Source organism: Heterocephalus glaber, unplaced genomic scaffold, assembly GCF_053883595.1.
Source record: "Heterocephalus glaber isolate CG9 unplaced genomic scaffold, H.glaber_assembly_v1.0 deba00001531, whole genome shotgun sequence".
NCBI lineage: Eukaryota > Metazoa > Chordata > Mammalia > Rodentia > Bathyergidae > Heterocephalus > Heterocephalus glaber.
In genome coordinates, this window is record NW_028258329.1 from 23,828,252 (window position 1) to 23,856,107 (window position 27,856).

The 27,856-nt window shown below is 41.0% G+C and overlaps 1 protein-coding gene across 12 annotated transcripts in view; it reads left to right on the forward strand.

Annotated features, from left to right (window-relative positions):
* The window catches only part of LOC110347473 (uncharacterized), an 84,008-nt gene that overhangs the window by 37,535 nt on the left and 18,617 nt on the right, over window positions 1-27,856 (forward strand). For 5 of the 12 annotated variants that reach the window (XR_015441789.1, XR_015441790.1, XR_015441791.1 and 2 more), the window contains one exon: window positions 1,882-5,614. Coding sequence is in view for 3 of the 12 variants with exons in the window: in XM_087188489.1 (XP_087044615.1) it covers window positions 7,031-7,158; window positions 7,274-7,362; window positions 8,321-8,349 (246 nt within the window). In the remaining 9 variants the exon portion in view is untranslated. Of the gene's footprint in view, window positions 1-1,881; window positions 5,615-7,030; window positions 12,906-27,856 lie in introns of those variants that run through there. The other 7 variants (XR_015441792.1, XM_087188485.1, XM_087188487.1 and 4 more) reach the window with 5 other exon arrangements.

Below are 27,856 nucleotides of genomic sequence, written 5' to 3' on the forward strand. Positions count from 1 at the left end.
GTTGTGGGGGCTGTGAGAGCCAGATTAGGAACTTGAACTTGATTTTGTAACTTTAAAAGGGGGAACTTGTGTAATTTTCTGAGTATCGGAGTGGAGGCATTAATTATATGAATCTCATTAGGTGTAAATTGAGTGAAATCACCGATCCATAGACCAATCTGCTGCTGCTTCTTCTGAGACCTAAGCTCTTCCGGGAAGACTGAGTTAGTGATGAATAGAGCTTCTAAACCCCAGAAATTAGAAAATGTGTGCAGGTGCACAGTCCCCAGCACATAGTAGGCACTTAATGACCATTCATTTCCTCACATTTCTGCCTATTTATCACAAGGAAAGTTCTAAGACAAAAATGAATGTACTATCTAAAGAGCCAGTAGAGCATAGTGCTCAGGAACACCACCTTGGGCTTAAATACTGCCATATAGCTCACTGCTTATATGACCTGGATCAAGTTGACTCACTGTTCTCATGCTGCAACCTCACTGGTAAAGTGGGAAACAACACCTTCATTATTGGATTACTTGAGTGTTATTGCACAGTGTGTACACATGCTTAGTACCGTGCCTGGTCGGTGCACACCAGGCATCCAACACACGTGATCTGGCTAAAACAAGCACAGCCTCTCCTGGTGGAGTTCTTCCCTAACTTTGGTTAGTAGACCAGGCCCCCCTCACCCCCCAAAAAAGAAAGAAGAGAAGAGGAGGAGGAGAAAGAGAGGAAGAGGAGGAAGAAGAAGAAGAGGAGGAGGAGGAGGAGGAGGGAGGGGGAGGGGGAGGGGGAGGAAGAGGAAGAGAAGAAAGGGAACATTTAGTTAGATTTTAGCTTCCTTAGAGTTTTGTTCAAGCCTTCATCTTTCGGAAATGAAAGAACAAATTAAATCTCAGAGGTTTTCTATTCTTGTTGCCAGTATTAAGTAGGCATTGCCATTATCAAAAATTACAAGGGACATTCAGAAATTATAAGACCTGGCCCTTCTCTGAACAGACACTCACCCCTCTGGGACCTTCAAAACCCATCAGAAATTCACCACCACGGCTCTCAGCCCTCATCACCATCATTACTCAGAGCCACGGAGGTTGCTTGCACCCTAATCATATGTGGCAGTGCCATCTATAAGTCTGAAAGTGCAGAAGCTCCGGATGTGCTGGGGGCTCTGAGCCCGGAGCCTGAGTGGCCCTGGAGCGGGTGTGGACCCTCCTTGTGGTCTGTCTCTGTTCCTTCCCACCGCCTGCACCCCTTCAGCTTGCACAATCCCAGTCGGCTCCCTGGCACGCACCTGGGTCACCAACTAACAAGCCCCTGTCTGTGTCAGAAACTCTCATGATTCTGTTGGACCCACACCCACCTCTCACCCATATGGCCTCTCTCGGGAATTTCAAAGTTAAATCTGAAACTCCACGGCTGAGAGTTGCTTCTTCATTTTCAGTTGTTCTACTTCTGTCTTGCTGCTCAGAGCAAGGGCAGACTGCTCTGGCCAGGCCTGGAATCTGAGGGAGGATCATGGGGCTAAAGGGAATTAAAGGGGATGACACACACGCAGGTGACTCTCAGAATGTGATGGCAGCATCTGCCCACTGCCCAGGGCCTGGGACAAGGTGATGCAGAAACAGCTTGTGCCCTCAGAATGAGGTCATCTTTGTTACTCATCCTCCTGCCACCAGCACCCGAAGTTGCTTATTTCCCTGGGAAGTGGAGACCCTTCTCTTATAGGTTGAGCTGTACCCCTTTCTCCAAGAAAGAGAAAGTGAAGTCCTAACCCCAATATCTCAGAGTGCAAATTTGTTTGGAAACAGGACTGTTGCAGATGTACTTAGCTAAATTAAAATGAAATCATAGCTGAGCAAGGTGGACCTGTTATCCAGTCTGACTCATGTCTTCCGATAGGGTGAAGCCCACCCCTAGACTGCTTCAGGGAGAATGTGCCTGATGAGTGATGCAGAAAAATTTCAATCCCTGAAACACCAAGAACTGCCAGTGACACGGAAGTGAGGAGGAAGATGAGGGACAGCATGACTCCATCCACACCTTGACTTCAGGTTCTCTGGGACTGTGAGACAACTCATTTCTATTGTGGTACTTTGTCACAGCACCTGTGGAGAATGCACCTGCCACCCTCCTCTCTTCTCTCCCTCCAGCCCTGGGGCCCCTTCAGAGCTCTGGATCCCATACCTCCATATGCTCACCTTCTCCTCTTCCCTGATCCTTTCTTCCCAGGCAAACATGCCCCAACCTCTCTCACCTGGAATGTCTCCTCTACTCTCTTCCCTTTACTTAGGGCCTTCTTTCAGGATGATACTTCTAGAAATAAAAAGTTATGCTCAGATCCTATTCTTTACCCTGCTCATTCTTTGTGCCTCCATTCTTGAGCATTCTTGATCAGCTTTTGTGTTCATCACTTCTCAGGAAAGTTCTGACGAGGTTGCCCTGGATAACTATCCTGTGGCTGCCTTTCTCAACTTCTCTGGTCATGAGATCTTGTTGATCAGTCTCCTTGAAGTACTTTTCATCTCGATTTATACAAACTCTTGGTTTTCTTCTTACCTCTTAGAATACTATTTTATTTAATTTTATTGTATATTTTCGCATTTTTCTTCTATCACTCATGACATCAGTGCATTTTTGATCTCTCTAGCTGTCCTCCAAAGGCTAGGCAGAGCAAATCCTGATTTGGATTCTGGGGCATCAGGTCTATTTCTTGACCAAGATAGCCAGGAGGAAAAAGACCACAAGAGTCAGCCTGTCTTTTGAGCCCTTAGAAGACAGCCCAAGGGGCATGTGTAGGGAAGAGGAGGAGAGACGAGGAATGGTAGCCAAATGGAGTCACCCAGCTCCAAGGCATGAGGCTGGTGGTTCCTTTGTCTCTAAAGGGGACAGTGCTGTTCACTAAGTTGTTGTTTCCTCAGTGCATCTTGCTTGGTAGGTAAGAGCAACAGGAAAGTGAGGCAGATTCTCAGCGATGAACAAAAATGAGGCTACAGGGATGGGGATTTAGCTCAGTGGTTCCAGCTCTGAGCAAGTGCAAGGTCCAGAGTTTGATCCCCAGTACCAAAAAAAAAATGAGGTTACTGTGGTGGCTATGGGCACCATAGTGTAAAGGTGTACTCAGTGACTAAAAGAGATGTTCAGAGTGGAGTTTGTCAGGGTTCTGCCCTTCCTGTCCTCCAACAACACACGGACCTGTACCAGTTGACACATGCTGTGGCTTTACCCACTAGTGTTTCCCAAACCTTATCACCCAATATTAACAACTATTTAGTCACTGAAAAAAGGGTTCCCTAGTCCAGTAAATTTGAGCAGCATGAGGTTAAACAGATGTCTTGGTTTCAGGATTTCTTGGAGCCTTTGATGTGCTACAGTTCAACGGGGCTCTAGTCTCAGACAGAGAATGCAGTATTTCTAACACTCATTCATCAGAGGTTTCCCTTTTTAGAGTACAAGAAACAGCACCCTGTGAAACATTGTAACTCCTTAAACATATTTTGAAAAAGCAGATTTTCTCCCCAAGGTACTGTGCCAGCCCTGACTTTTCTCCTGTGATTTGCTCTATTTTTCCCTAGAAGTGTTTTACAGGAAATCCATACTAAACATGCTGAAAACAAAACTCATCTTCACCCTCTAGCCTCCTTATTCTCTGCCCATCTTTCACCCCTCTGTCCTCTTTCTTGGGTCTAATTTAATCTCTGGCTTCACTAATTTAATCTGATAAATATATTTCAACTTTCTTTCCTTCCCTCTGTGCTGGGTTCATGCATTAGTTTAGTTCTTCCTCCTTATTCTCCTCCTTTTCTTCTCTTTCCTCCTCCTCTTCCTTCTTCTCCTGCTCTCCTTTCTTCTTTTGAATCTCACCTGAACAAATATAGGCTTGCTAAGTGATTTTCTTGGCCCCAGGCTCACCTTCTCAAGTCTACCTGCCATGCCTATGTCACTGCCATCTTTGTAAGATGGAGAGCACATGCCCACCCCACCTGGGATCTTCCCTGACTCTTTGCTGCCTCTGGGCTTGGCTGATGTGCGAGCACCTTAGCATGGGGTCTAAGGCTTCCATGACCCTCGCTAGGATGTCTCCAGCCTCTCCTCTCTTCACATCCCTGCTGCAGCCACTCTCACTACTGCAGTTCCTCCTATGTGAGGCCTCACTGGCTCATTATGGACCCTCTGACCATGCATCCATGTACAGAACCTCCTTCCTGACCCTCAGATGCAGACCACAGAGCTAGGCAGTCCTTGCTGTTGGCAGTCCCACCCTTGTCTGGTCCCTCTTCCCAGACTGTCCAGTCATGGCCACACAGCATTACTCATTCCTGTACCCAGCTGGATGGAATCTGAGTCCTTGGAGATCAGAGGCTGTGCCTGTTCCCTGTGTGGCTTGCGTGCTGATAGCCATTGGGTGTTCAGCTGAGGACCTTGCTGACAACTTTGCTGCTGTGTAGCACTGTTATGTCCACAGCTTCCTTGTAAGCTGCCATTTGCCTTTCAGAGCCTGGATATTGCTTTACAAAATCTGGTATTTCCTAAATATTAAAATAGAAACTCTGAACCAGTTGGAACAGAGGTTAGGTAGAACCCTTGAAGATATCGGTGTAGGAAAAGATTTTATGAACAAAACCTCAGTTGCCCGTGAACTAGCACAAACAATCAACAAGTGGGATCTCTTCTTATTAAAAGGCTTCTGCACAGCAAGAGAAATCACCAGCAGTGTGAAGAGACAACCCACAATGTGGGAAAAAATCTTCACCTGCTCTTCCTCAGACAAAGGTCTACTATCTCGAATCTATAAAGAACTTAAAAAGATCAGACCTCCCAAATTTAAAGACCCAATCCGAAAATGGGCATCTGAAGTGAACACACATTTCTCAGACAAAGAAGTAGAAATAGCAAATAAATACATGAAAAAATGTTCGACATCACTGGTCATTCGAGAGATGCAAATGAAAACAAGGCTGAGATTCCACTTCACTCCAGAAAGAATGGCTTCTATCATGAAATCAACCAATAACAAATGCTGGCAGGGCTGTGGGGAAAGAGGAACCCTGCTCCACTGCTGGTGGGAGTGTAAACTGGTGCAAGCACTGTGGAAATCAGTATGGAGATACCTCAAAGAACTAGGACTGGAAGTCCCATTTGACCCCGCTATTCCACTGTTGGGGATCTTCCCCCAAAGAATTAAAATAATCATACCACAGTGATATATGTGCGCCCATGTTCGTAGCAGCACAGTTTGTAATAGCTAAAACTTGGAAACAGCCCAAATGCCCATCAACTGGAGACTGGATCAAGAAAATGTGGTTTTTTAATAAAATGGAGTACTACTCAGCCATAAAAAATGAGAAATTAGAGACATTTATAGCTAAGTGGATGCACATTAAGGCAATACTCTTAAGTGAAATAAATAGGACACACATGTGTAAATACCGAATAGTTTCTCTGGTATGAGATACTGAAAGTGTAAATAAGGACTAAATGTATAATAGGTAATGTGAAATAGGAAGAAAAGGGGCAAAGGGGAAGGAAGTGGGAGGGCTAGGGGAAAGGCTAGAAGGGAATGGGATTCATATGAGAAAATGGAAAAATAGGAACAAAGTCTTTGTAAATAGGGAGGAATGGAGGGGTTGAAGGGAGGGCTGGGCAAGGGTGAAAAATAAGAACCAAGAGAGACTATGTAAAGGTGCAAATTTCCAATGATGAATGTCATTATATTGTATACCTAAAATGTACCAATGATTAGAATGAATAATTGATAATGCAAAATAGGAAGAAAAGGTCCAAAGGGGTAGGGGTAGTGGGAGGGGCAGGGGAAAGGAAAGAAGGGAAAGGAAAAATGCTGAGAAATGGAATAAATGGAAATAAAGTCTTTGTAAATAGGGAAGGGTGGAGGGGGTGAAGGGAGGGCTAGGAATGGGGAAAAAATAAGAACCAAGATGCATCATGTAAAGGTACAATTCCCAATGAGAAATGTAATTGTGTTGTATACCTACAATGTACCAATAAAAGAATTTAATAAAAATAAAAATTAAAAAATGTATTCTCACCTGTTTGCTATTGCAAGCAACCTCTCCTCAGTTGCAGTTCAGGTTGCATGCATACTGATACTTACGTCTTCATTTTCTGTGAATGTATCATGACAGTGGGCATGATATGAGATGAAGGGGAGGCCACTGGATTCTCTTAAAGATATGGAGCCAACCATCAGTGACTGTAAAAGGTCCCTCCTTAGGGTAGTGTGAGACGCAGTTCCTTATTGGGTGAGACAATATATTACTTAATGGGACCTGCACCCAGGAACATGCAAACACATCACAACCAGTTCACTTTTTTTGTTCAACAAGACAGAAGCTGAGAGCGTAGCTCAGTGGTAGACCACTTTCTTACACCCACAAGGTCTAAATGAATGAATGAATGAATGAATGCATATAAGTAAAAAAAGCAGAGTGTGCTATGCGTAGTGCAGAATTCCAGTTCCATAGGTTCGAGCACAGTAATCAACCCTCCCCTGGAGGCTGCCCTGGAGGGAAGATAGCTTGCAATCTGGGAGGGCACCACAATGCATAGCCCTCAGCAGTTCAGTGTCACCTCAGATGTTCTAAAAGCCCATCTTGGAAGCACAACAGGGCTTTTGTAGACACTCTGCCCCGGCGCTGAGCAGCCAGACCATGCTGCTCCTAGGATGGCCTTACTCCATGTGTCTGAACAAGTTATGACTCCAAGGTGAGACTCCCTCCAACCCCGACTTCTCCCCTGGCTGTGGAAACAGCTGGCGGAGATATGGCCCATCCAGGTGTCTGCAAGGTGATTTATAATGTGGATTTAAGCAGCCTGGAGGTATTTTATTAATCAAAATGCCAGACAATCTAAGGATAATTTATTTGCAACAGAACCCAACATTTTCAATTTTTTAAATAAGCATTTCAGATGCTGACTCTGGATTTCTAGTTAGAAGATAATATTAGGAAGAACTATTATGGATAACATTAATATTCATATAAATATCAGGGGATAATGCTAAACAGTTTGTTCTGCTTTATTTTTTTTTTAGACCAAGATTACAGTTTCAATCTATGCACCGCTCAAAAATTCCAAGCAGATTCTATTAAACAGAAACAAGTACTATTATTCTTACTTTGGATCTGGGAAAAATGAATATTTCAAATGGCATATTCACAGGTAATCAATGAGTCAGATTTTTGATTGTTTGTTTTTCTCTTTTTGAAACATCTCCTGCATGCTTTGAATTGCAAAGTCCTTTCACAAATGCTGTCTCCTCTGACCTCATCTTCAGAACATTTCTGGGTAATAGATATTATTATTTCCATTTACCCCGGAGGAAATCAAGACTGGCTGACTCACCCACATCCAGCAGCTATCACAGTAAGTTCCAGAAACAGTTTTCAAGCTGAGCTCTCTCTGCCTGCCTGTCTTTCACTCTGTCAGATCATTCTGCTCTTTTGCTTATTTCTTCATTGATTCCCTAGATCAACACACTTCTCTGTGTGTCTATCTGTTATGTTCCCATCCTTGGGCTAAACATTGGGAATCCAGAGGCAAAATCATGGTGTCTTCCCTTGAGGAGTGCCCAGTCTGATGGGGGTCAAATCGATATGCCGAGACACTTGAGAATAGCTTTAGACTGGAAACTGCCACTCAGTGCATGCTCACTGAGCACTTCAATGTACCTGATACTCTGAGAAAGACCAGACAAAAGGATAAAAGACAAGATCCAGTCCTTTCCTCTAGAATCCAAGTCTAGCTGGCAAGGAGCATGGAGAGTCTAATATTGCAAACTCAGCTGTGCAAGAACTATATCTGTCTGCAGAAGTCAGCTTAACTGTTTTAGCTCGGTTGTGCTGAAGCAGAGGAAACAATCTCAGCCAGGGGTGTCAAGGTAGGGTGCTTGAAAGTCCTTGGTGCTAGATACACATAGGTGAAAGCAGGGACATCTTTATTCCTGGCCACATGACCCCTTTCTGCTGCCTCCATATCACTGGAGAGCGGGGATGATTTCTTCTCCTTCTGAGAGGGGCTGAAGGGTGCCAAGGACAGGGTTCTTAAGGAGATTGATTTTCTGTCTTCATAGAAGCACCGCTTTCCTCCTCTTTGTGGGGAGCAGCTGCAGTCTGTATCCTCTGCTTGGAAACCCACACAGATGTAACTTCTCCTCCTTTTCCTTTTACCCTTCTTTGTTTGCAAACTTCCTTCCTATTGCTCGATGTTTCTCTCAGAGGACTCTATCTCGATCTCCTTAACTAACCTATGTTTGGAGAGTAAATGTCAAGAAGACTGGCAAGTCATTTACATTTTGTTTTTTTACCCTTGACAATGCCCCCAGACAGTGAACACTGCCAGCCTCCAGTGTGACAGAGGGAGAACTTATGAGTGAAGGAAAGAAAGGTAAGAAAACAGAGATCAGCGTCTAGAGCACTCTCCGGTGACACACAAATAACAATGCATCATAGCTAGATGTACCTACCATATTTCCTCGAAAATAAGACTGGGTCTTACATTAATTTTTTCTCCTAAAGACTCAATGGGGCTTATTTTCAGGGGATGCCTTATTTTTTCATGTACGATAATTACATTTATTCATGTACAAAAATTTACATTTATTCAAATCAGTTTTGTCATCTTCTTTTGGAATATCAACATAACTCTCAAACCCCCAAATTCCAGCCTGAATTTCTTGCAACCTCATTTCCTGTAGAACCACTGACCACAATTTCTCATGTCCAGCAATAGAGCTCTCCATAAATGTGTGCTTCTCGTCCATGTAGCCTGCTCGTAGTGCATTGACAACACAGTTGTAGTGATTTTATCCCATGAATTCTTCTCCAAAGTCATGACTTCTTGAAGGCTGGGCTTCAGAGTTTCCATTAAATCCAGTGTTAATTAAAGACTTATGAAACAGGAATGGCAACAAAAACGAGCACATTTAAGAATGATGGTCCACACAAAAGCAATGAAAAATTACAGGCATCAAAATTCAGAAAACATTTCTTTATTTCACATGAGTGCATTAAGTATGTCTATGTATTGAATTATGAAGAGTCATCTTAGACACAGCCACATCCATTTGTTATCAAGAGTGCACGTTATTCATTCCTTGTGTTTGTACTCCAATTGTACTCATTCGGCAGTAAGTCTCAAGTTCATCTGATTACAGAGGCATTTACCTCTCGTCCAAAGGCACCTGCTTGGGTATTTACAAATGCTTAAGTATAATTTATATTATCATTTATTTTAAGCATTAATGTCAATAATATGATTTATTTGTATTTAATTGTATATTAAGATAATTATTTTCTAACTCAGTAAGTCCATCGTGTGTTGCAAGATACATGTTAAGTTCATCCATCTGGATGACAATCTTAATTGGGGCTTACTTTTAGAGTAAGGCTTATATTACAAGCATGCTGAAAAATTATGCTAGGGCTTATTTTCTGGTTAGGTCTTATTTTGGGAGAAATATGCTAGGAAATATAAGGAGTCCTAGGTTACAGATGAATCTCACAGAAGAGGAAACTCTCATCTCCAGAAGCAGCAGAGGAGTGTAGGAAATGACAAGGAGTTTCCCAGACAAGCAAGGGGGAGAAAGTGATCCAGAGAGAAGGAAAATCTCAAAGGAGCAAGAACCACAGCCCTAGGACCTGCAGAAGGACCTGCAGAAGGCCCAGCGCAGGACGTGGGAGCACAGGGGAGGGGTGAGTCAATGCTGGGAAACAGGTAAACTGAGAAGGAGTGGGCAACACCTGGGGCTTTTAGTGACAGATCATGGGCTTCCCAGGTCAGCCACTATCTCCACCTGACCGAGAACAAAGTGCAAGACAACTCCCAGGTCAGGGAGAGGCAGTGACATGCCAGGATCAGTGATTTCTAAAGAAATGGCACTTGGCATTTGGGAGAGGAGTCTCACTAGGATTCCAGCAGGGCCTTGCCGGATGTGTGCCCGCCAATGTCTCCCTGCCGTAGCCAGAGAAGATCAAGGCTAGTCCACAGGACACAGCATCAGGTCAAGGCAGTCTGCTTTACACACAAGGCCCTTCTTTACACACAGCTTGCTTGGTTAAAGAGGAAGTTAAAGAGGGGAGTAGGCAATGGGGTCAAGAAAATCCAACAAAATAAAAGATTGAGAACAGCGCCTGGCAGACATGGAGCACAAGACCACTCTGACAATGACCCGCTGTAGGACCTAGAGCACAAATCATGGGATAGTCTCTGTAGGTTCGCCCTTGGGGGTGCTGTGGTGCAGTCAAGGCACTGGGGCAGGAGCCTGGCCCACACCCAGGCACACCAAGGACCAGGGAGAGTGACCAGCATGGTTGCTGTGTTGCCCCTGCCTGGTCCTCCCTCGACCCTACTGAGCTCTGTGATTCCTGGAAAAGGCCTTGCTCCAGTCTCACTTTCAGGTTATCAGTGTGCCAGCTCCTTTCCTACACCCCCACTGGCTCACCCTTGGAACTGCAGATCAGACATCACCAGCTCAGTCTGAGTTACTGTGGCTCCTGGATCTTTTCTCCATCCATCCCTATTGTCCCACTTACTGTACTGCATGGTAATTGTCTTGCTTTTTAATGTGTCTATCTTCCCTGTAGACTCTGTCTTACTGGTAGCAGAGATGACTTACTCCTATTATAGCCGCCGTGTACAGGTGTGGTCTGTGGGCCGCCTAAGCGTGTCATGTGCAGTGTCCTCTATGCTCAGCCCAGCTGGCCACTCCCACCCACAGACACAGAAATCGAAACCTGCCCCACTCACACAGCCAGCCCTGGATGAGGCTTGGAGTCATGGTCATGCTCTGTGGACTGCAAATCTGTTCTATATTATGTAGTTTTTATTAATGTGCATCAATTGCACAGAATAGTAAGGTTCAGTGAGCTACTTCAGCACGTGCTCACAATGTGCACTGATCAAATCCAGCCCTTCTCTCTCTGCCCTGCCAGGCCCTCTGCCTCCCAGCAAAGTTAGCACTATCCTGCATTCAGGTCAACTGGTGTCTAAGCTTCCACATATGAGAGAAAATGTGTAGTGTTTGTCTTTCTGTGTCTCTTTTGTTGTTGTTGTTGTTGTTTTGCCATGAAGCTGTTCCCTTCTGTGGGGCTCAGAAGCTGCCAAGGGCATGTGTTTCTGAGCTAATTAACAGGCAAGACACAAGGTGGGTCTAAAAACCTCTCAGGGTTGATGGTAGTGTGGACAGAGCTGGAGCTGGGTAGGCTCCACCTGGGAGCCAGGCTGACACCTAGGAGAAGGGCTGCTCATGCCGCTGGGTTGGGCTTGAGAGGAAGGTTCTCCTTTGCTCCCCATTCCCAGCAGGTGTGTGGCCAGGAGATTGCTAGTCCAGGGGACCAGGATCCAAGTCAGGGGTGAATCCCAGGGCTCATCCTGTGATGTTGACATTCTGGAACCCTTGTCAGGGAGCTTAGGAGCCCTTAGATCAGGCCTAGATCTGAACTTTACAAGAGTTCTAGTCCTTGGGAAACTGCTGAGGCACTGACACTGGGCTGAAGTCCTCATGTCCTCATCTCTCCCTCTGTGCACAGACTCCTATCCACCCATGCATCAAGCAGTTACCAAGTACCTCCTCCATCTCAGGACCTGTATCTGGTCCTGGAGTAGAGGAACCAGCAAGATACACAGTTCCTGCCCTACACAATCCACAGCTGGTGAGAGACATAGCAAAGAAAAACATTAAAACAATATGGTGGAGTTGGAGAAGTTGGAGTTGGAGAAGTTGGAGTTGGAGAAACAGAGACGCAGGGGTGAGTGGGATCCAGGAGTCCATCACAGTGGAAGCTGGATGTGCTCCGACAATGGGGGACACTGAGGCTGTGCCTGGTGGGCACGAGTATGGCTCTCACACTGGTGAGCTGGGCACTCAGTAAGCAGAGCAAGGATCTCAGAAGTGGCTCTGAAGACTGCAGGGTCCGTTTCCACCTGCCCAGAGCTTGCTTTCTCTCTCTAGCCTGGATCAAAATACCCTCAGTGCAGCCCTCTCTCCACAGAAGCCTGCTTCACCTCGCACAGATCCTTAACTTTTTCTGTGCCATGACCTTCTTGGCTGGTCTCGTGAGACCTATGGGCTCTTTCCCGCAAGAATGTGTGCAATTTTTTGGTTTTTTAATGTCATTTTTAGATTTATAGAAGAATCACAAAAACAGTGAAAGAGTTCATATACACTCTTCATGAGCCTCTAACTATGTTAACCTCTAACTAAGCATATTTATCAACACTAAAGCATTGCAATTGGTGGAATAAAGCCTTTAGTACAGCAAATAAATAAGAAGAACTAAAAAAAATAAGCCAAATGTGTTAAAAGGTTATTACAGAAATACCAAAAAAGAACATGAAGAATAGGTGACATTGTGACCTGTGTGCTTCTTTATTAATCTGTCAAAAATAAGAAAGTATATTTATAACACAGAAAAGTTAAACTTTACTTTTCAAAGATGTAATGTGAAATTGGTTGAGACAGCTAGAATTGAACAGTGATCATGGTGTGGTTTGGGACTTATTTCTTTCCCTTATTAATCAGCAGCAAGATAGATAGGGAATTTGAGAGGCATGGATGGATGTCTAGGTCACCCTTTGACAATGACCCAGCTACAGGACCTCACCCTTTGGTGGCTACATTTCTGTTCAGGTGCAGAGTGGCTCTGTGATGGATCAGCTGTTTTGCACAGCAGGAAGACTGAGATCCAGCAGAGGGTTTAATAATCACCTTAATTTCTAAGGAGAGGTGAATGTAAATTATTTCTCAAGAACTGCAAAACTGATTGGCATATTTCTGCTATTTCCATGGTTTCTTCTAGAGGATAACTTTACAGATATTGATAATATGGTTTATAGCCTGTATTCATAATAAAGGAAAATGCTAATTTTAAGTTAGAGGTCAGTGAAAATAAACATAATTTGTTTTCCAACCAAGCTCACATATCCCTTTATTTCTACCCAGACTCTAGGTAGAATGAAGTAGCCTCTAGCTTGGATTGAACCCCAAAAATCTTTTGTTTAAGCTACAATTATAACAAGTGAGTTAACATCTTAAAATGCAAATATTTCTTGTAAATATCTGAATTTCAACTTCTCTAGAAAAATTTGAAATCTTGGGTCACTGGGCTTGATATGTGGCCAGGTCCAGGTGGGCAGGCCTGAGTCCTTACTTCCTTTCCCTCCTCAGACCCAATAAGGGTCAGCTGTCATTGACCATCTTCCCTTCACTGTGACAACTTTTAAACTCCTGCCTCAGCTTAAGATTTTGTCTTACTTCTCTGGTTGCATGTATGCAGACTCTTGTCTGAGCTTTTGGAGGAGAAGAAGGAGCTTATGCTCTGAAACCTCTTCTGCATCAGGCACAGCCCTGGTGGATGGACACATGGCTTCTCGCTGAGTGACAGTCCTGGGTCTTAACCTTGACTATATACCTAGTTGTCCTCTTGACCTTGGCCAAATCATTTGTCATTTGTGGGCTTCAGCTTTTTTCCCCATTTGTACAGAAATAAAGGCTAATTTCATGGTTTCTAAGGCCCTTTCCACTGATGGAGTCCTCCAATGTTGGACCTTGTCTTTCTCAGGGGCAGGGCCTGCCTTACCCAAGCCTTTGGCTGGTCACAGCTCCAAGCACAAGGCCTACAACTTGGGTGCTCAGTGAATAGCTGATGATGGAAAGAGAACATTAAATTAGAAAAGATGAGAGAGGTTAGGAAAGTATCATGTATTTTTTAAAACTAGAGTTTTAAGGAAAAAAACAGAACTAAAACGTTTTTGAGTACCTACTAATTTCCAGGCCCTGTGCTGACTTAAGTAGGTTATCTGGTTTCAGTAGAAGCTCAGGCCCCTGCACCTATATCAAGTTCCCATAAGATCTTGAACATTCATTAATTGTTGTCCACCCATGTCCCTTCCCCCTGCTTTGTGGATTCTGCCCATCACCTTACCAAGTTCCTCAACCATCACCCAGGGCTAGACATGTGACCAGGCGATGTCATTTAAATTCTCTTACCTAGGAATGGAGACACTGGAAAGCAAGCTTCCCAGTATTCTTAGCACTTCTCTCACTGTGTGTGTGTGTGTGTGTGTGTGTGTGTGTGTGTGGTACTGGTGACTGAACCCAGGGCCTTATGTATGCTAAGCAGGTCCTCTACCAATGAGTGACACCCCCAGCCCACCTTTACTCTTTTATACTAGCACTGAATTTTGTCAGATCAGTATGGATAAAGCCACATATCTGGCTTTATCAAGTTCTGTGTCTCAAAGGAGCATTTGGTTTTCCTGTGTTCCTCATCTTAACACAAAACCTCTCCTAGGGCTGCATCCCAGAGCCAGATGGGGGGGGGGGAGGGTAGCTGCAGTGGGTTCTTAGTTTCTGCCTATAGAAGAGACTTCTTTGATTCTGCCCTCACCAGCAGCTGGGCCAGCCATCCACTTTGCCACAGCCCAAAGGGAAAAAACAGAAGCCTTCCCAAGAGACCCATGAGTCAACTCCTCTTTGGAGCTCCCAGACTTCTCTCCTTCTACCTCCATGCTCTCACTTCTTTGAGGAGCTTAGCCTAAGAATGAGAGAAGTACAGTACTTCTGGTTATAGATAGGCTGGGGCCTCTGAGTTTAAGGATGAAGCCATCTCCCAAGTTCCTTCTGAGTTGGTCTGCACCTTCAGAATGCAAACCAGTCCTCTGGGGAGGTGGGGCAGGTACAGAAGCCTTCATGATTTCACAGCAAGGTAAGGGGCAGCTAAGAGTCTCTCACTACATCTGTGCCTGCTACAGAGAGAACAGGAAGGCTGAGAGAACATTGTTACCTTGGGAAGGAATACTTGAATAGTATTTTTCAATTTTGAGAAGGACTTATTTCTTATCTTGATAAATGTTATTTCCCTCTGTGTTCCTTAATGTGTGATTCAACTGTTGGTAGTGGAATACAGACAAGCTTGAAAAAGAGAAATCTCACCATTTTTAGGTAGTAGGGGTGAAGAAAAGCACTTGAGCAGATGGAGTAGAAGACAAGGGGTGGTGGAAACCAATATAGACAGAAGAATCACATGGGAAATTTAAAAATATTTTGGAACAAATGAAAAAAAAGCACAACATATCAAGACTTAGAGAATATAGCAAAGAAGAGTAATAAAAAGGAAATTTATAGCTGTCAACACATTAAGAAACAAGAAAGATATCAAATCAAAAACCTAACTTTATACCTAAGAAACTAGAAAAAGAACACTAAATCCAAAGCTAGAAAAAGCAAGAAACTAGGCATCTGCCTTTGACATATGTTCTAAGACGCCTGGTGGATGCCTGAAATTGTTGGTAGTACCAAACTTTATATATGCTATATTTTTTACTATACATATGTACCTATGATAAAATTTAATTATAACTTATGGCACAGTAACTCATTAACAACAATAACTAAAAATATAATAGAGTAATTGTCCTGTAATACAAATTAGATGAATATGATCTTTCTTTTTTTCTCAAAATGCCTGTCTGTACTGTATTCTCCCTTCTTCTCATGATGAAGTAGATGACACGAAACCTATATGAAGAGATGAAGTGGGTGAGTGGATGATGTAGGCATTGTGATGGAGCATTGTGATGCTAGGTGGGGGTTACTTTCACTGAAGCACCAATGCTGCAGGAGTCATTCTGGTACTGGAGATAGATGTTAAGTGAATATTGGGTGCATAGCAGATACAGTATGGATATGCTGGACAAAGGGATGATTCACATCCTGGGAAAGATAGAAAGAAAAACAGCAGGGATTTTATTATGCTTCTCAGAATGGCATCTATATAAAATGTATGAATTGTTTATTTCTACAATTTTACATTTCATATTTTTAGACCATCGTGGGCTGCAGTTAAGCAAAACCATTGCAGAGGCAGGAGGACACACTGTAATAGAGAATAGAGCAGAGATATACTGGAGAATAGAAAAACAATAGAGAAAATCAGCAAAACCAACTTGACTCTGAAAACATCAACAAAATTGACAAATCTTTAATGAGATTAACTAAGAAAAAATGAGAGAAGACTCAAATATTTAAATTTAGAATTGAAGAGGGTACATTATAGTAATTTTTCTGAAATAAAGGGAACATAAGAGAATACTATGAACAATTGTATACCAACAAATTGAATAACCTAAATAAAATGGTTAAATTCCTATAAACACACACCTATCAAGTCTCAATCATGAAGAATAGAAAAGCTGAATAGAACTATAATGAGTAAAGAGATGGAATCAGTAAAATAAAAAACTTTCTAACAAAGAAAAGTCAGGACCATGTGGCTTCACTGGAGAATTCCACAAAATAATTAAAGAAGAATTAGAAAACAGTTTTTCAGAAATTCATCAAAAACCTGAAGAGTATGAAATATTTTCAAACTTATGAATCAATCATCATTTTTCTGATATAAATCCAGATGAGAAAATCATAGACCAACATCCCTGAAAAATAATAATGGAAAAAATCCTCCACAAAAATGACCAAGTAAAATTTGTGCATGGAATTCAAGGTTGGTTCATCACATGAAAATCAATGTAATATACCACATGAAGAGACTGAAGAAAAAATTCCACAGCATCATGTCAATTGGTGCAGAAAAGTATTTGACAAAAAGTCAGCAGCCTTTTATAATAAAAACACTCAGTAAACTTTAGAAGGAAACTAGCTCAATGTAATGAAAGTCATATATGAAGAGTTCACAGCTAATATCACAATCAATAATGAAAGACCAAAAGCTTTCCTTCTAAGGTCAGCAACAGGTAAGGATGGTTATTTCAACCACTGTGATTCTGCATAGAACTGGAGATTCTAGCCAGAGCAACTAAACAAGAAAATAAATAAATAAATGGTATCTAAATTTGGGAAGAATGTTTGTAGATGACATGATCTAATTGGCAAAAATTGTTAAGAATCCACAAAAGAAATCTTAAAAATTAATAAATGACTTCAATAAAATTTCAAGATATAATATCAGGACACAAATTAAGTTGTAATTCTATAAATTGAAAAATATCAATTGAAAAAAGCAATTAAGGAAACTGTCCCATTTAACATAGTATTAGAAAGAAAAAATGCTTAGAATTAAGTTAACAAAGGAGACAAAAGACTTTTACACTGAAAACTACAAAACAATGCTAAAAGAAATTTAAAAAATGCAAACAAAAGGAAAGACAACCTGCATTCATGGATTGGAAGACTCAATATTGATGAAATGTCCTCACTACAGATTCAATACAATCTACAGATTCAATGCAGTCCCCTAGTAAAATCCCAATGGCATTTTAGCAGAAAGAGAAAAAAAGTCTTAAAATTTACAAGGAATCTCAAGGGACATCAAATAGCCTCGATAATCTTAGAAAACAAAATTGGAGATCTCACACTTCCTCATTTCAAAACATACCACAAAGCAAAAGTAACCCAGAGAGCATAATACTGGCATAAAAACAAATATGTAGACCAACGGAATTGAATTGATAGCCCAGAAATAGAATTTGGCATATATTGTGGGAGACTACAATACTGATTATGCCCCAAAGCAGATTGTGAAGAGTTAACCCCACAATTGGCTTGTTTATTGAAGCGAGTTGTACCAAAGCCTACATGCCAAGGTCAGAGTAACTAGCACCCAAATTCTGTTCCCACAATTAAAACCTTCTAACTACAAGGACAATATTCTAATTACAACCATATATTTTGTCTATTCTGCTCCTAATTTGAGAATGCTTTGTCTTCTCTTTTATGTGTCTTGCTTACATTAGTTTCCATAGAAGCCACATGATTGTGGATCCTCTCATGTATTCCTGCCCTTGCATGTAGCTTACCTTTATCCCAATTAATTACCAATAAAATTCAGTGGCTTGAACTGACCAATGCCTTTGTTGGTTGCACAGGTTGTCCTGGCACCCTGCTTTCTCTCCTAGTTCTATCTGTTATTTTTTTTCCTCAGGCCTGCATTATATACTGGACAGGAAACTGGAACCTAAGTGCAGGGGTCTCCAGTAATATATAGTTGAATCCTTTTAAGCAAGGATGCCAAGACTACATAATGGGGAAACAACAGTCTCTTCAGTGAGTAGCGTTGGATAAACCAAAGTTCCACATGCAAAAGAATGAAGTTAGTTCCTTACCTTCCACTGTATGCAAAAAATCAATTTAAAAAAGGAGCAAAGATCTAAGTATAAGTACAAATGCTTATTGGAAAAACCATAAAACTTCTTAGATATGACAATAAAAGTATAGGCAACTAAAATAGATAAATTGGATTATATAAAAATTTAAAACTTCTTAACATCAAAGGATACAATTGAAAGAGTTGAAAATACTATGTACAAAAAGCAAGAAAATATTTCCTAATCATGGGTATATTAATAAACGGTTAAATACACAATACGTAAAGAATTCCTACAACTGTGCCTAGTGCCTAGAAACAGAGCCATCCCCAGCTAAGAGGAGGTGAACCTTCTGGGCCACCATACCACCACCCCAGTGCCAAGGAGCTGAGCTGCATGGGTGGCAGCAGTGCACCCCGCCCCTGACCCCGTCATGTTGAAATGAGATGACACTTAAACAAGTCTCAAAACCAGACTTCCAGATCACATAAAGCAAACCCAAAGAGAAACAAGATGGAACAATCTGATACTCAACCACCTGGATTCCCTAAACTGGCAACAAAAGAGGAACTGGAAAAAATGAAACCAAAAATAATTTCTCAGATAACAGCAGAGATTGTGCCCATAGTGCAAGGCATGATTAATAAATCTAGAGAGGACACAGATAAAAAAAATAGAGGAAGTGAGGAACATGCTGGAATCTGAAACTAGGAAACAAATGGAATCCTTAAAACAGATGCAAAAAGATTTCCACGAGATCAAAAACTCCAGTGAAAGTTTGCACAGCAGAATGAGCCAAGGTGAGGACAGAATTTCAGATATGGAAGATAAGATTGCAATTAGTGACCAGGAAAAGAAAAGTCTCTTTAAAACAGCAGTGGACCATGAGGAATCAATCCAGCAGCTGTTAGATGATGCAAAGAAGAATAACATAAGACTGATCAGAGTCAATGAAGAAACAGGAGAGAGTGCAGATGACATTAAAAAAAACCTGTTTACAGAAGTGATGGCAGAAAACTTCCCAAGTAGGGGAAAAGAACTTGACATACAGATAAGTGAGGCATGTAAGATTCTAACTAGCCTTGATCGAAAAAAATCTATACATAGGCATATAATAGTTAAGACTCCAGAAACCCAACAGAAGAACAAAATTCTACAAGCAGTTAGAGAAAAGAAACAAATCACATACAAAGGAAAGCCCATCAGAATCACAGCAGACTTCTCAACACAAACCCTCAAGGTAAGAAAAGCTTGGAGTGACATATTTCAAGCCCTAAAGGAAAACAGCCTCCAACCAGATTAATGTACCCTGCAAGACTATTTTTCAAAATTGTTGGAGAAATAAGATACTTTCATGACAAAGAGCACCTGAGGAACTTCATGAATACCAAACCAGCACTCCAAAAAATTGTAGACAATATCCTAGGAAAAGACAATGAGGATAACAACCCCAGGAAGCCGAGCAGAATGAACCCATCGGGTGAGACAAGAAATTAAATGTAAAGGGGGAGAATCCAACAAAAAGAAAAAGTCATGACAATGATAAGTCAATACGTATCAGTTATAACCATCAATGTTAATGGTCTCAATTCACCAATCAAAAGAAATAGACTGGCAGAATGGATCAAGAAGCAAAATCCAACAATATACTACATACAAGAAACACACTTAATTCAAAATGAAACTCATAGACTAAATGTTAAAGGGTAGAAAAGAATACTTCGTGCTACAAGAACCCCAGAAAAAGCAGGAGTAACTATCCTCTTGGCAGATCAAGGAGATTTCAAACCAACACTGATTAGGAGAAACAAAGAAAGACACCACGTCCTTATAAAGGGAAGAATCCAAGAGGAAGAGATGACAATCATAAATATCTATGCATCAAACACTAGTGCACCCAACTATTTAAAACAAATACTAATGCACATGAAAAGTCACATATCCACTAATACAATAGTGGGAGGTGGACCTAATACCCCACTGTCACAAATAGATAGATCAACTAGACAAAAAATGAATAATGAAATACTAGAACTCAATCAAACTCTTGAACAAATGAACTTAACATGTTTACAGAGTGTTCCAACACGCCAAAATCAGAATACACATTCTTTTCAGCTTCACACAGGTCGTTCTCCAAAATACACCACATACTTGCTCATAGAACATGTTTAAGTAAGTGCAAAGGAATTGACGTTATCCCCTGTATATTATCAGACTGTAATGAGATGAAATTGCAGATCCATATCAAAAGCAACTGCAAAAATTTCATAAACACATGGAAATTGAACAACACACTTCTGAATAACCAATAGGTCGCAGAGGAAATTAAAAAAGAAATCAGACAGTTCCTTCAATTAAATGACAATGATAATACAACATATTGGAATCTATGGGACACATTGAAAGCAGTCCTACGAGGGAAATTCATAGCAGTGAATACTCATATTAGGAAAACAGAGTGAGCCCAATTAAAGAACCTGATGCTGAACCTCAAGCTTCTAGAAAGAGAAGAGCAGGACAACTCCAAAGCTCATAAAAGGGAGGAAATTATAAAGATCAGAGCAGAAATCAATTCAGTGGAGACTAAGAGAATGATACAAAAAAATCAATGAAGCCAAGAGTTGGTTCTTTGAAAGAATAAACAACATTGATTAACCCTTAGCCAACCTTATCAGAAAAAAGAAAGAAATGGCCCAAATCCATGCAATAGGAATGAAAAGGAAGAAATTATAACAGACTGAGCAGAAATCCAGAGGATCATCATTTCCTACTTCGAGAACCTGTACACCAATAAGATGGACAACACAGAAGAAATGGACAGATTCCTAGATAAGTACAAATTACCATAGTTGAACAAAAAGGCCTAAAACTTCTAAATGACCCAATATCAACCAATGAGATTGAAAATGTAATTAAAAACTTACCAACTAAGAAAAGCCCCGGTCCTGATGGCTACACTGCTGAATTCTACAAGACATTTAGAGAAGAACTACGGCCACTATTGTTTATACTCTTCAATGAAATTGAAAGGGAGCAATACTCCTGAATTCATTCCTGGAAGCAAGCATCACCTTGATCCCCAAAGCAGAGAGAGACCCAACTGAAAAAGAGCACTATAAGCCAATCTCACTAATGAACATAGATGCAAAAATCCTTACTAAGATACTGGGAAATACAATGCAGAAGATCATCAAGAAGATCATACACCCTGGCCAAGTGGGATTCATCCCAGGGATGCAGGGATGGTTCAACATATGCAAATCAATCAATGTAATACACTATATCAATAGAGCCAAGGACAAAAACCATATGATTATCTCCATAGATGCAGAAAAAGCATTTGAAAAAAATCCAACATGCATTTATGATAAAAACCCTACAAAAAACTGGAATAGACAGTCTCTATCTCAATCTGATAAAAGTCATCTATGAAAAACCAATAGCCAATATCATACTAAATGGTCAAAAACTGAAATCCTTCACACTAAAATCAGGAACAAGACAAGGGTGTCCACTATCACCACTCCTGTTCAATATAGTTTTGAAAACAGCCACAGCAATTAGACAAGAGAAATAAATGAATGGAATAAAGATAGGAAATGAAGAAGTCAAATTGTCATTATTTGCAGATGACATGGTACTCTATATAGAAGACCCCAAGAACTCCACCTAAAATCTTCTAGACTTAATAACCAAATTCAGTAAGGTAGCTGGATACAAGGTCAACACACAAAAATCAATAGCTTTCCTCTACACCAGTGACAGACTCACTGAGAGAGAAATAGGGCAAATAATTCCTTTCGCAATAGCATCCAAAAAACTGAAATACCTAGGAATCATACTAATGAAAGAAATCAAAGACCTCTTCTCTGAAAACTATGACACTCTGAAAAGAGAGATTGAAGATGATATCAGAAAATGGACAGACATCCCCTGCTCCTGGGTAGGAAGGATTAATATAGTGAAAATGGCCATACTTCCAAAACTGCTATATAGATTTAATGCAATTCCAATTGAGATCCCAGCAGCATACTTCATAGACCTCGAGAAAACAATCCAGAAATTCATTTGGAGCAAGAAGAGACCCCAAAGAGCAAAAGCAATTCTAGGTAACAGAGACATGGCAGGGGGTATCACAATCCCCAACCTGCAACTCTACTACAAAGCTACTGTGATAAAAACAGCATGGTACTGGCAAAGAAACAGACTTGAGGACCAGTGGAACAGATTAGAAGATGCAGAAACAACGCCAGACACACTCAGCCATCTCATCTTCGATAAAGGAGCCAAACACCCTCACTGGAGGAAAGATAGCCTCTTTAATAAATGGTGATGGAAAAATTGGGCTTCAACTTGCCAAAGATTAAAACTAGACCTGTATCTCTCACCATGCACTAAACTAAAATCAAGATGGATTAAAGATCTAAATATTAAAATAGAAACTCTGAACCAGTTGGAACAGAGGTTAGGTAGAACCCTTGAAGATATCGGTGTAGGAGAAGATTTTATGAACAAAACCTCATTTTCCCGTGAACTAGCACAAACAATCAACAAGTGGGATCTCTTCTTATTAAAAGGCTTCTGCAGAGCAAGAGAAACCACCAGCAGTGTGAAGAGACATCCCACAATGTGGGCAAAAATCTTCACCTGCTCTTCCTCAGACAAAGGTCTACTATCTCGAATCTATAAAGAACTTAAAAAGATCAGACCTCCCAAATTTAAAGACCCAATCTGAAAATGGGCATCTGAAATGAACAGACATTTCTCAGACAAAGAAGTAGAAATAGCAAATAAATACATGAAAAAATGTTCAACGTCACAGGTCATTTGAGAGATGCAAATGAAAACAAGGCTGAGATTCCACTTCACTCCAGAAAGAATGGTTGCTATCATGAAATCAACCAATAAGAAATGCTGGCAGGGCTGTGGGGAAAGAGGAACTCTGCTCCACTGCTGGTGGGAGTGTAGACTGGTGCAAGCACTGTGGAAATCAGTATGGAGATACCTCAAAGAACTAGGACTGGAAGACCCATTTGACCCTGCTATTCCACTGCTGGGGATCTTCCCCAAAGAATTAAAAGAATCATACCACAGTGATACATGTGTACCCATGTTCATAGCAGCACAGTTTGTAATAGCTAAAACTTGGAAACAGCCCAAATGCCCATCAACTGGAGACTGGATCAAGAAAATGTGGTTTTTAAAAATAAAATGGAGTACTACTCAGCCATAAAAAATGAGAAATTAGAGACATTTATAGCTAAGTGGATGCACATTAAGGCGATACTCTTAAGTGAAATAAATAGGACACCATGAATAAATACCGCATAGTTTCTCTGGTGTGAGAACCTGAAAGTGTAAATAAGGACTAAATGTATAATAGGTAATGTGAAATAGGAAGAAAAGGGGCAAAGGGGAAGGAAGTGGGTTGGCTAGGGGAAAGGTTAGAAGGGAATGGGATTCATATGAGAAAATGGAAAAATAGGAACAAAGTCTTTGTAAATAGGGAGGAATGGAGGGGTTGAAGGGAGGGCTGGGCAAGGGTGAAAAATAAGAACCAAGAGAGACTATGTAAAGGTGCAAATTTCCAATGATGAATGTCATTATATTGTATACCTAAAATGTACCAATGATTAGAATGAATATTCGATAATGTAAAATAGGAAGAAAAGGTCCAAAGGGGTAGGGGTAGTGGGAGGGGCAGGGGAAAGGAAAGAAGGGAAAGGAAAAATGCTGAGAAATGGAAAAGATGGAAATAAAGTCTTTGTAAATAGGGAAGGGTGGAGGGGGTGAAGGGAGGGCTAGGAATGGGGAAAAAATAAGAACCAAGATGTATTATGTAAAGGTACAATTCCCAATGAGAAATGTAATTGTGTTGTATACCTACAATGTACCAATAAAAGAATTTAATTAAAAACAAAACAACAACAACAACAAAAAATTATCTAATATTAAAAAAAAAAAGAAATCAAACAATAGCAAATGCTGGAGAGGCAGCAGCGGGGAAAGGAACACTTTTTTGTTGGTGGTGGGAGTAAACTGGTACAGCCACTATGGAAATCAGTATAGAGATTCCTAAAAAAAATACCCCCCAAAAACTAAAACTAGAAAATCCATATGATTTAGCTATTCCTTTTCTAGTTGTCTTCCTGAAAGAGTTGAAGACATCATATTTCAGTGATGAGTGCATACCCATGTTTATAGCTACACAATTCATAATAGCTAAATCTTGGAAGCAGTCTATATGTCCATCAACAGATGAACAGATAAAGGAAGTGTGATATTTATACACAAGGGAGTACTCCTCTGCCATGAAGGAGAAACTTGAGTTATTTGTAGAAGAATAGGTGCACCTTGAGACTACAATATTAAGCGAAATAAATCACACAAGCTTAAATATCATATGGTTTCTCATATATGAGAAATCCAGTATATAAATAAGGTACAAAATAAAAGACAGATAATAGGGGAAAAAAAGGAGAAAAAGTTATTGTAATCCAGCTTGCCCAGTGTATCTAAAAGTGTGCCTTGATTTAGTATAATTGTCTTATGTGGTTTTTTTTCATCCTGTTATTCTGGCTGTTAATCTGAGTTTGTGATAATTAGCTTGATAAAGACTTACAAGAGAAATGAATAGATCTGATGCTGGCCCCCAAAATGAAAAATAAACAGGGGTGGAGAAGAAGGGGAAAAATAACTTAGAAGTGTTATATATATGTATCAATTCCCCACAGTGAATGTGATCATTATCTACTGCAAACATGTACTAATAAAAAATAAATAAAAAATAATAATTTCAAAATTAGCAGAGAGGTTGTAAATAGAATAAAGAAAACTCAATGAGCCTGAGTAAAGATAGACTAAAATATCAAACAGCCTAATGGGAGAGAGAAAAGGAAAATATTAAAACCAAGGAAAAACCTGACAAAGAGAAAAATACAATCAAGTACAAATAATTCCAAAATAGAATTAATCCTAACAAATATGCAAGAATTAAATTTATTTGTTGAAAGGATAGAGTCTCAGGATTGTTTAAACATAACTTTTAAAATGCAAGTGTATGGCATTTACAAGAGAGATACCTAACATATAAGGACGGAGAGCGGTTTGATAAACTTTTCTAGACAAATATTAGCCAAACAAAAGCCAATGTGACAATTTTTCCTTTGTTGAACTTCTTAGTTGTAAGCAACACCTTTCAAAGTATAATTTGAAGAGCTATATTCAAAAATCTTTAGAAGAAAATGTAGGAGACATCTTCATTGGATCAGAGTAGGGAAGAGTTTCTTAATATACAAACACACAAATCATAAAGGAAAAGACTGATAAACAGAAAGCCTTCAAAAATAAATAGACACTATTTATAAATAAGAGAAACCTGAGTCACAGACTGGGAAAATATTTTGTATGTATTCCCCTGACAAAAGATCAATATGCAGAATATATAAGGAATTAATTTATATAAATGAACATGGAAAAGACCAGTAGGCCAACAAAAGAATGGGCAAAGCAGTGGGCAACAAGGTTATAGAAGACACCAAATTACCAATAGAAGAAGAGATGCACTGTCTCACTAGTGATTAGATAAATGTGAAATTAAGCCAGGAGATGCCATTTGAACCATTCGTAGCCGTTACACTGTCAAAACTTTAAGAAGACTGATAATGAGGAAAAACACATAGAATCTGGAACTTTCCCACACCATTGACTTGCTGCAGGTAGCTTTGGTATCTTCCAAGGGCAAATTAACACTATTTTTCTGGCCGAGATGGAGTCACAGGGACTGGATTTATCTTTTGCCTAAAATGACTGGGAAGAAAATGGAGGAAGTAAGACACAGGAAACAGGAGACACCAGCCATTATGTGTGTGTGGCAGTGACCCCTGAAAGTCAGGGAATAAGGCACATCTTGCAGTCACTCCACTTACTGCCTGGGGAATGTCCAGTCTGAGGTAGGCAGAGCCTGTGCCCTCCCAAGCTGTGCAGGAGACAGACTCAGGGTCCACAGAGGACCAGGGGCGGGGGGCGGGGGGCTCACAGGAAGCAGCATAGAAGAACAGGAAAGACTGAGAGATCTGTGGATGGTTCCCCTGAGCCATCAGTGGAATGGACACTGAGGAACAACCTTGGGCTGGGAAAACAGTGGAAAGAACGGATGGGAGAAGCTTCTGTAGCGCATACTGCTGGGAATCATCTGTGTCACCAGGCACAGAGGATACCCTCAGAATGCACCAGGTGTCAGAGAGAGGGGTCAGAAGTCATGGATGATGGGGGAAGAATTGGTCTAGACAAAAGTCTGCCCTGGGTCCACCTGACAAAGATTAAAAGTAAGACTGAAAGGCTCACCATGTCCTCTAGAAACTTAATTGTGTCCCAGGATAGAACACAAGATTATTTATAGGAAGTAAAAATACCTACTGGCCCTGATGATGCACACCCAGCAGCTTCCCTTCCAGGCTTCCAACTCATGAACATGCACATGGAGATGGGGCCTGATTTATTGCAGTAATTGGAAAAAATTAGAAGCAACTCTAGGGTCCATTGATAGGGTGATGCATAATTAAATTGAAGTAGATTCACACAATGGGTTCCTATAGCTCACTGACAGTGAACAGAACCCATATATATCAACCTACTCAAATCTCAAAACATGCTCTCGAGCTCTTTAAAAAGCAAGTTAAAAGGATATGTGCAGCATGATACTATTTATGTGCATTACCAGCTAAGATATATTGAGTGCTTATATTTGCTAAATACTGTTAAGGAACTTTGATGCATTATCTCATTTAATTCATCAAACTTTATATTACAGATGAGAAACTGAATCATAGGATCAGTAGTTAGAGAGGAACTAATGAACACTTTTTTCTGCTTCCAGTGCCCTGCTATCAAACTCTGTGTCTCCTGTATTAGAATGATACATGCTGACTTCAGGATTAAAGGAGGTGATTCTGAATACAGGGATGGGAAGCTAGGGTTGGAGATTGCTGCCATTTTTATTTCTTTAAGAAATTAGAGCCAATATGACAACAGGTAAACATGGGTGGGTTCTGAGTGTAACTTTATTTTCTATATTTTTAATAAGTTTGAATTATTTTATGCTGAGATTTCTTAGTTAAAAGAGTCTTTATTGAGGAGGTAGTGACTTCTATATATGGCCACAGGCACCTCCTGGGGGAAGTCAGGTTAGCTGAGCTGTCACCTTTCTTATAAAGATCATCTGAGGTTTGGGATTGTTTGCAATGGGGACAACTTGCAGGAAGGACATAGCCAGACCTGAACTTCCTCTCTGAGCTACCAACCTCATTCCTGGAGAATGTACCGGAAATGGGGGCATGAGGTGAAAAAGCTGGAGCCAGTGACCCAGCCCAGGCAGATCAAGAGAGCCATAGGAGTGGATAGGAGTGGCCACTGTGGGGCAGAGGTGGGACCCTCCTACCAGCTACCCTGTCACTCTGGGAAGGATGGCTGCAGGGAGGATGTGGCCTCTACTGGTCCACCCTACTTCCTTCCTCCACCCCATGCACCTGGACAAACTCCTTCCAGACCAGCTATGAAGTCCCTAGGACCTCCCTCGCTGGAACTGAGCAGCTGTGGAGGAGGCTTGTTGGAACCAGGTTGCTCTCTGGGGGCCTCTCTTTGCCCAGCTGGGCTTTGGGCTAGGTCCATCGGGTTTAGGGCTTATTACAAGAAGGAAGGACCCCAGGGAAAGGAGAGACTAACATTTTTCATGTTAGCTGAGCCTTTAAGTACTAAA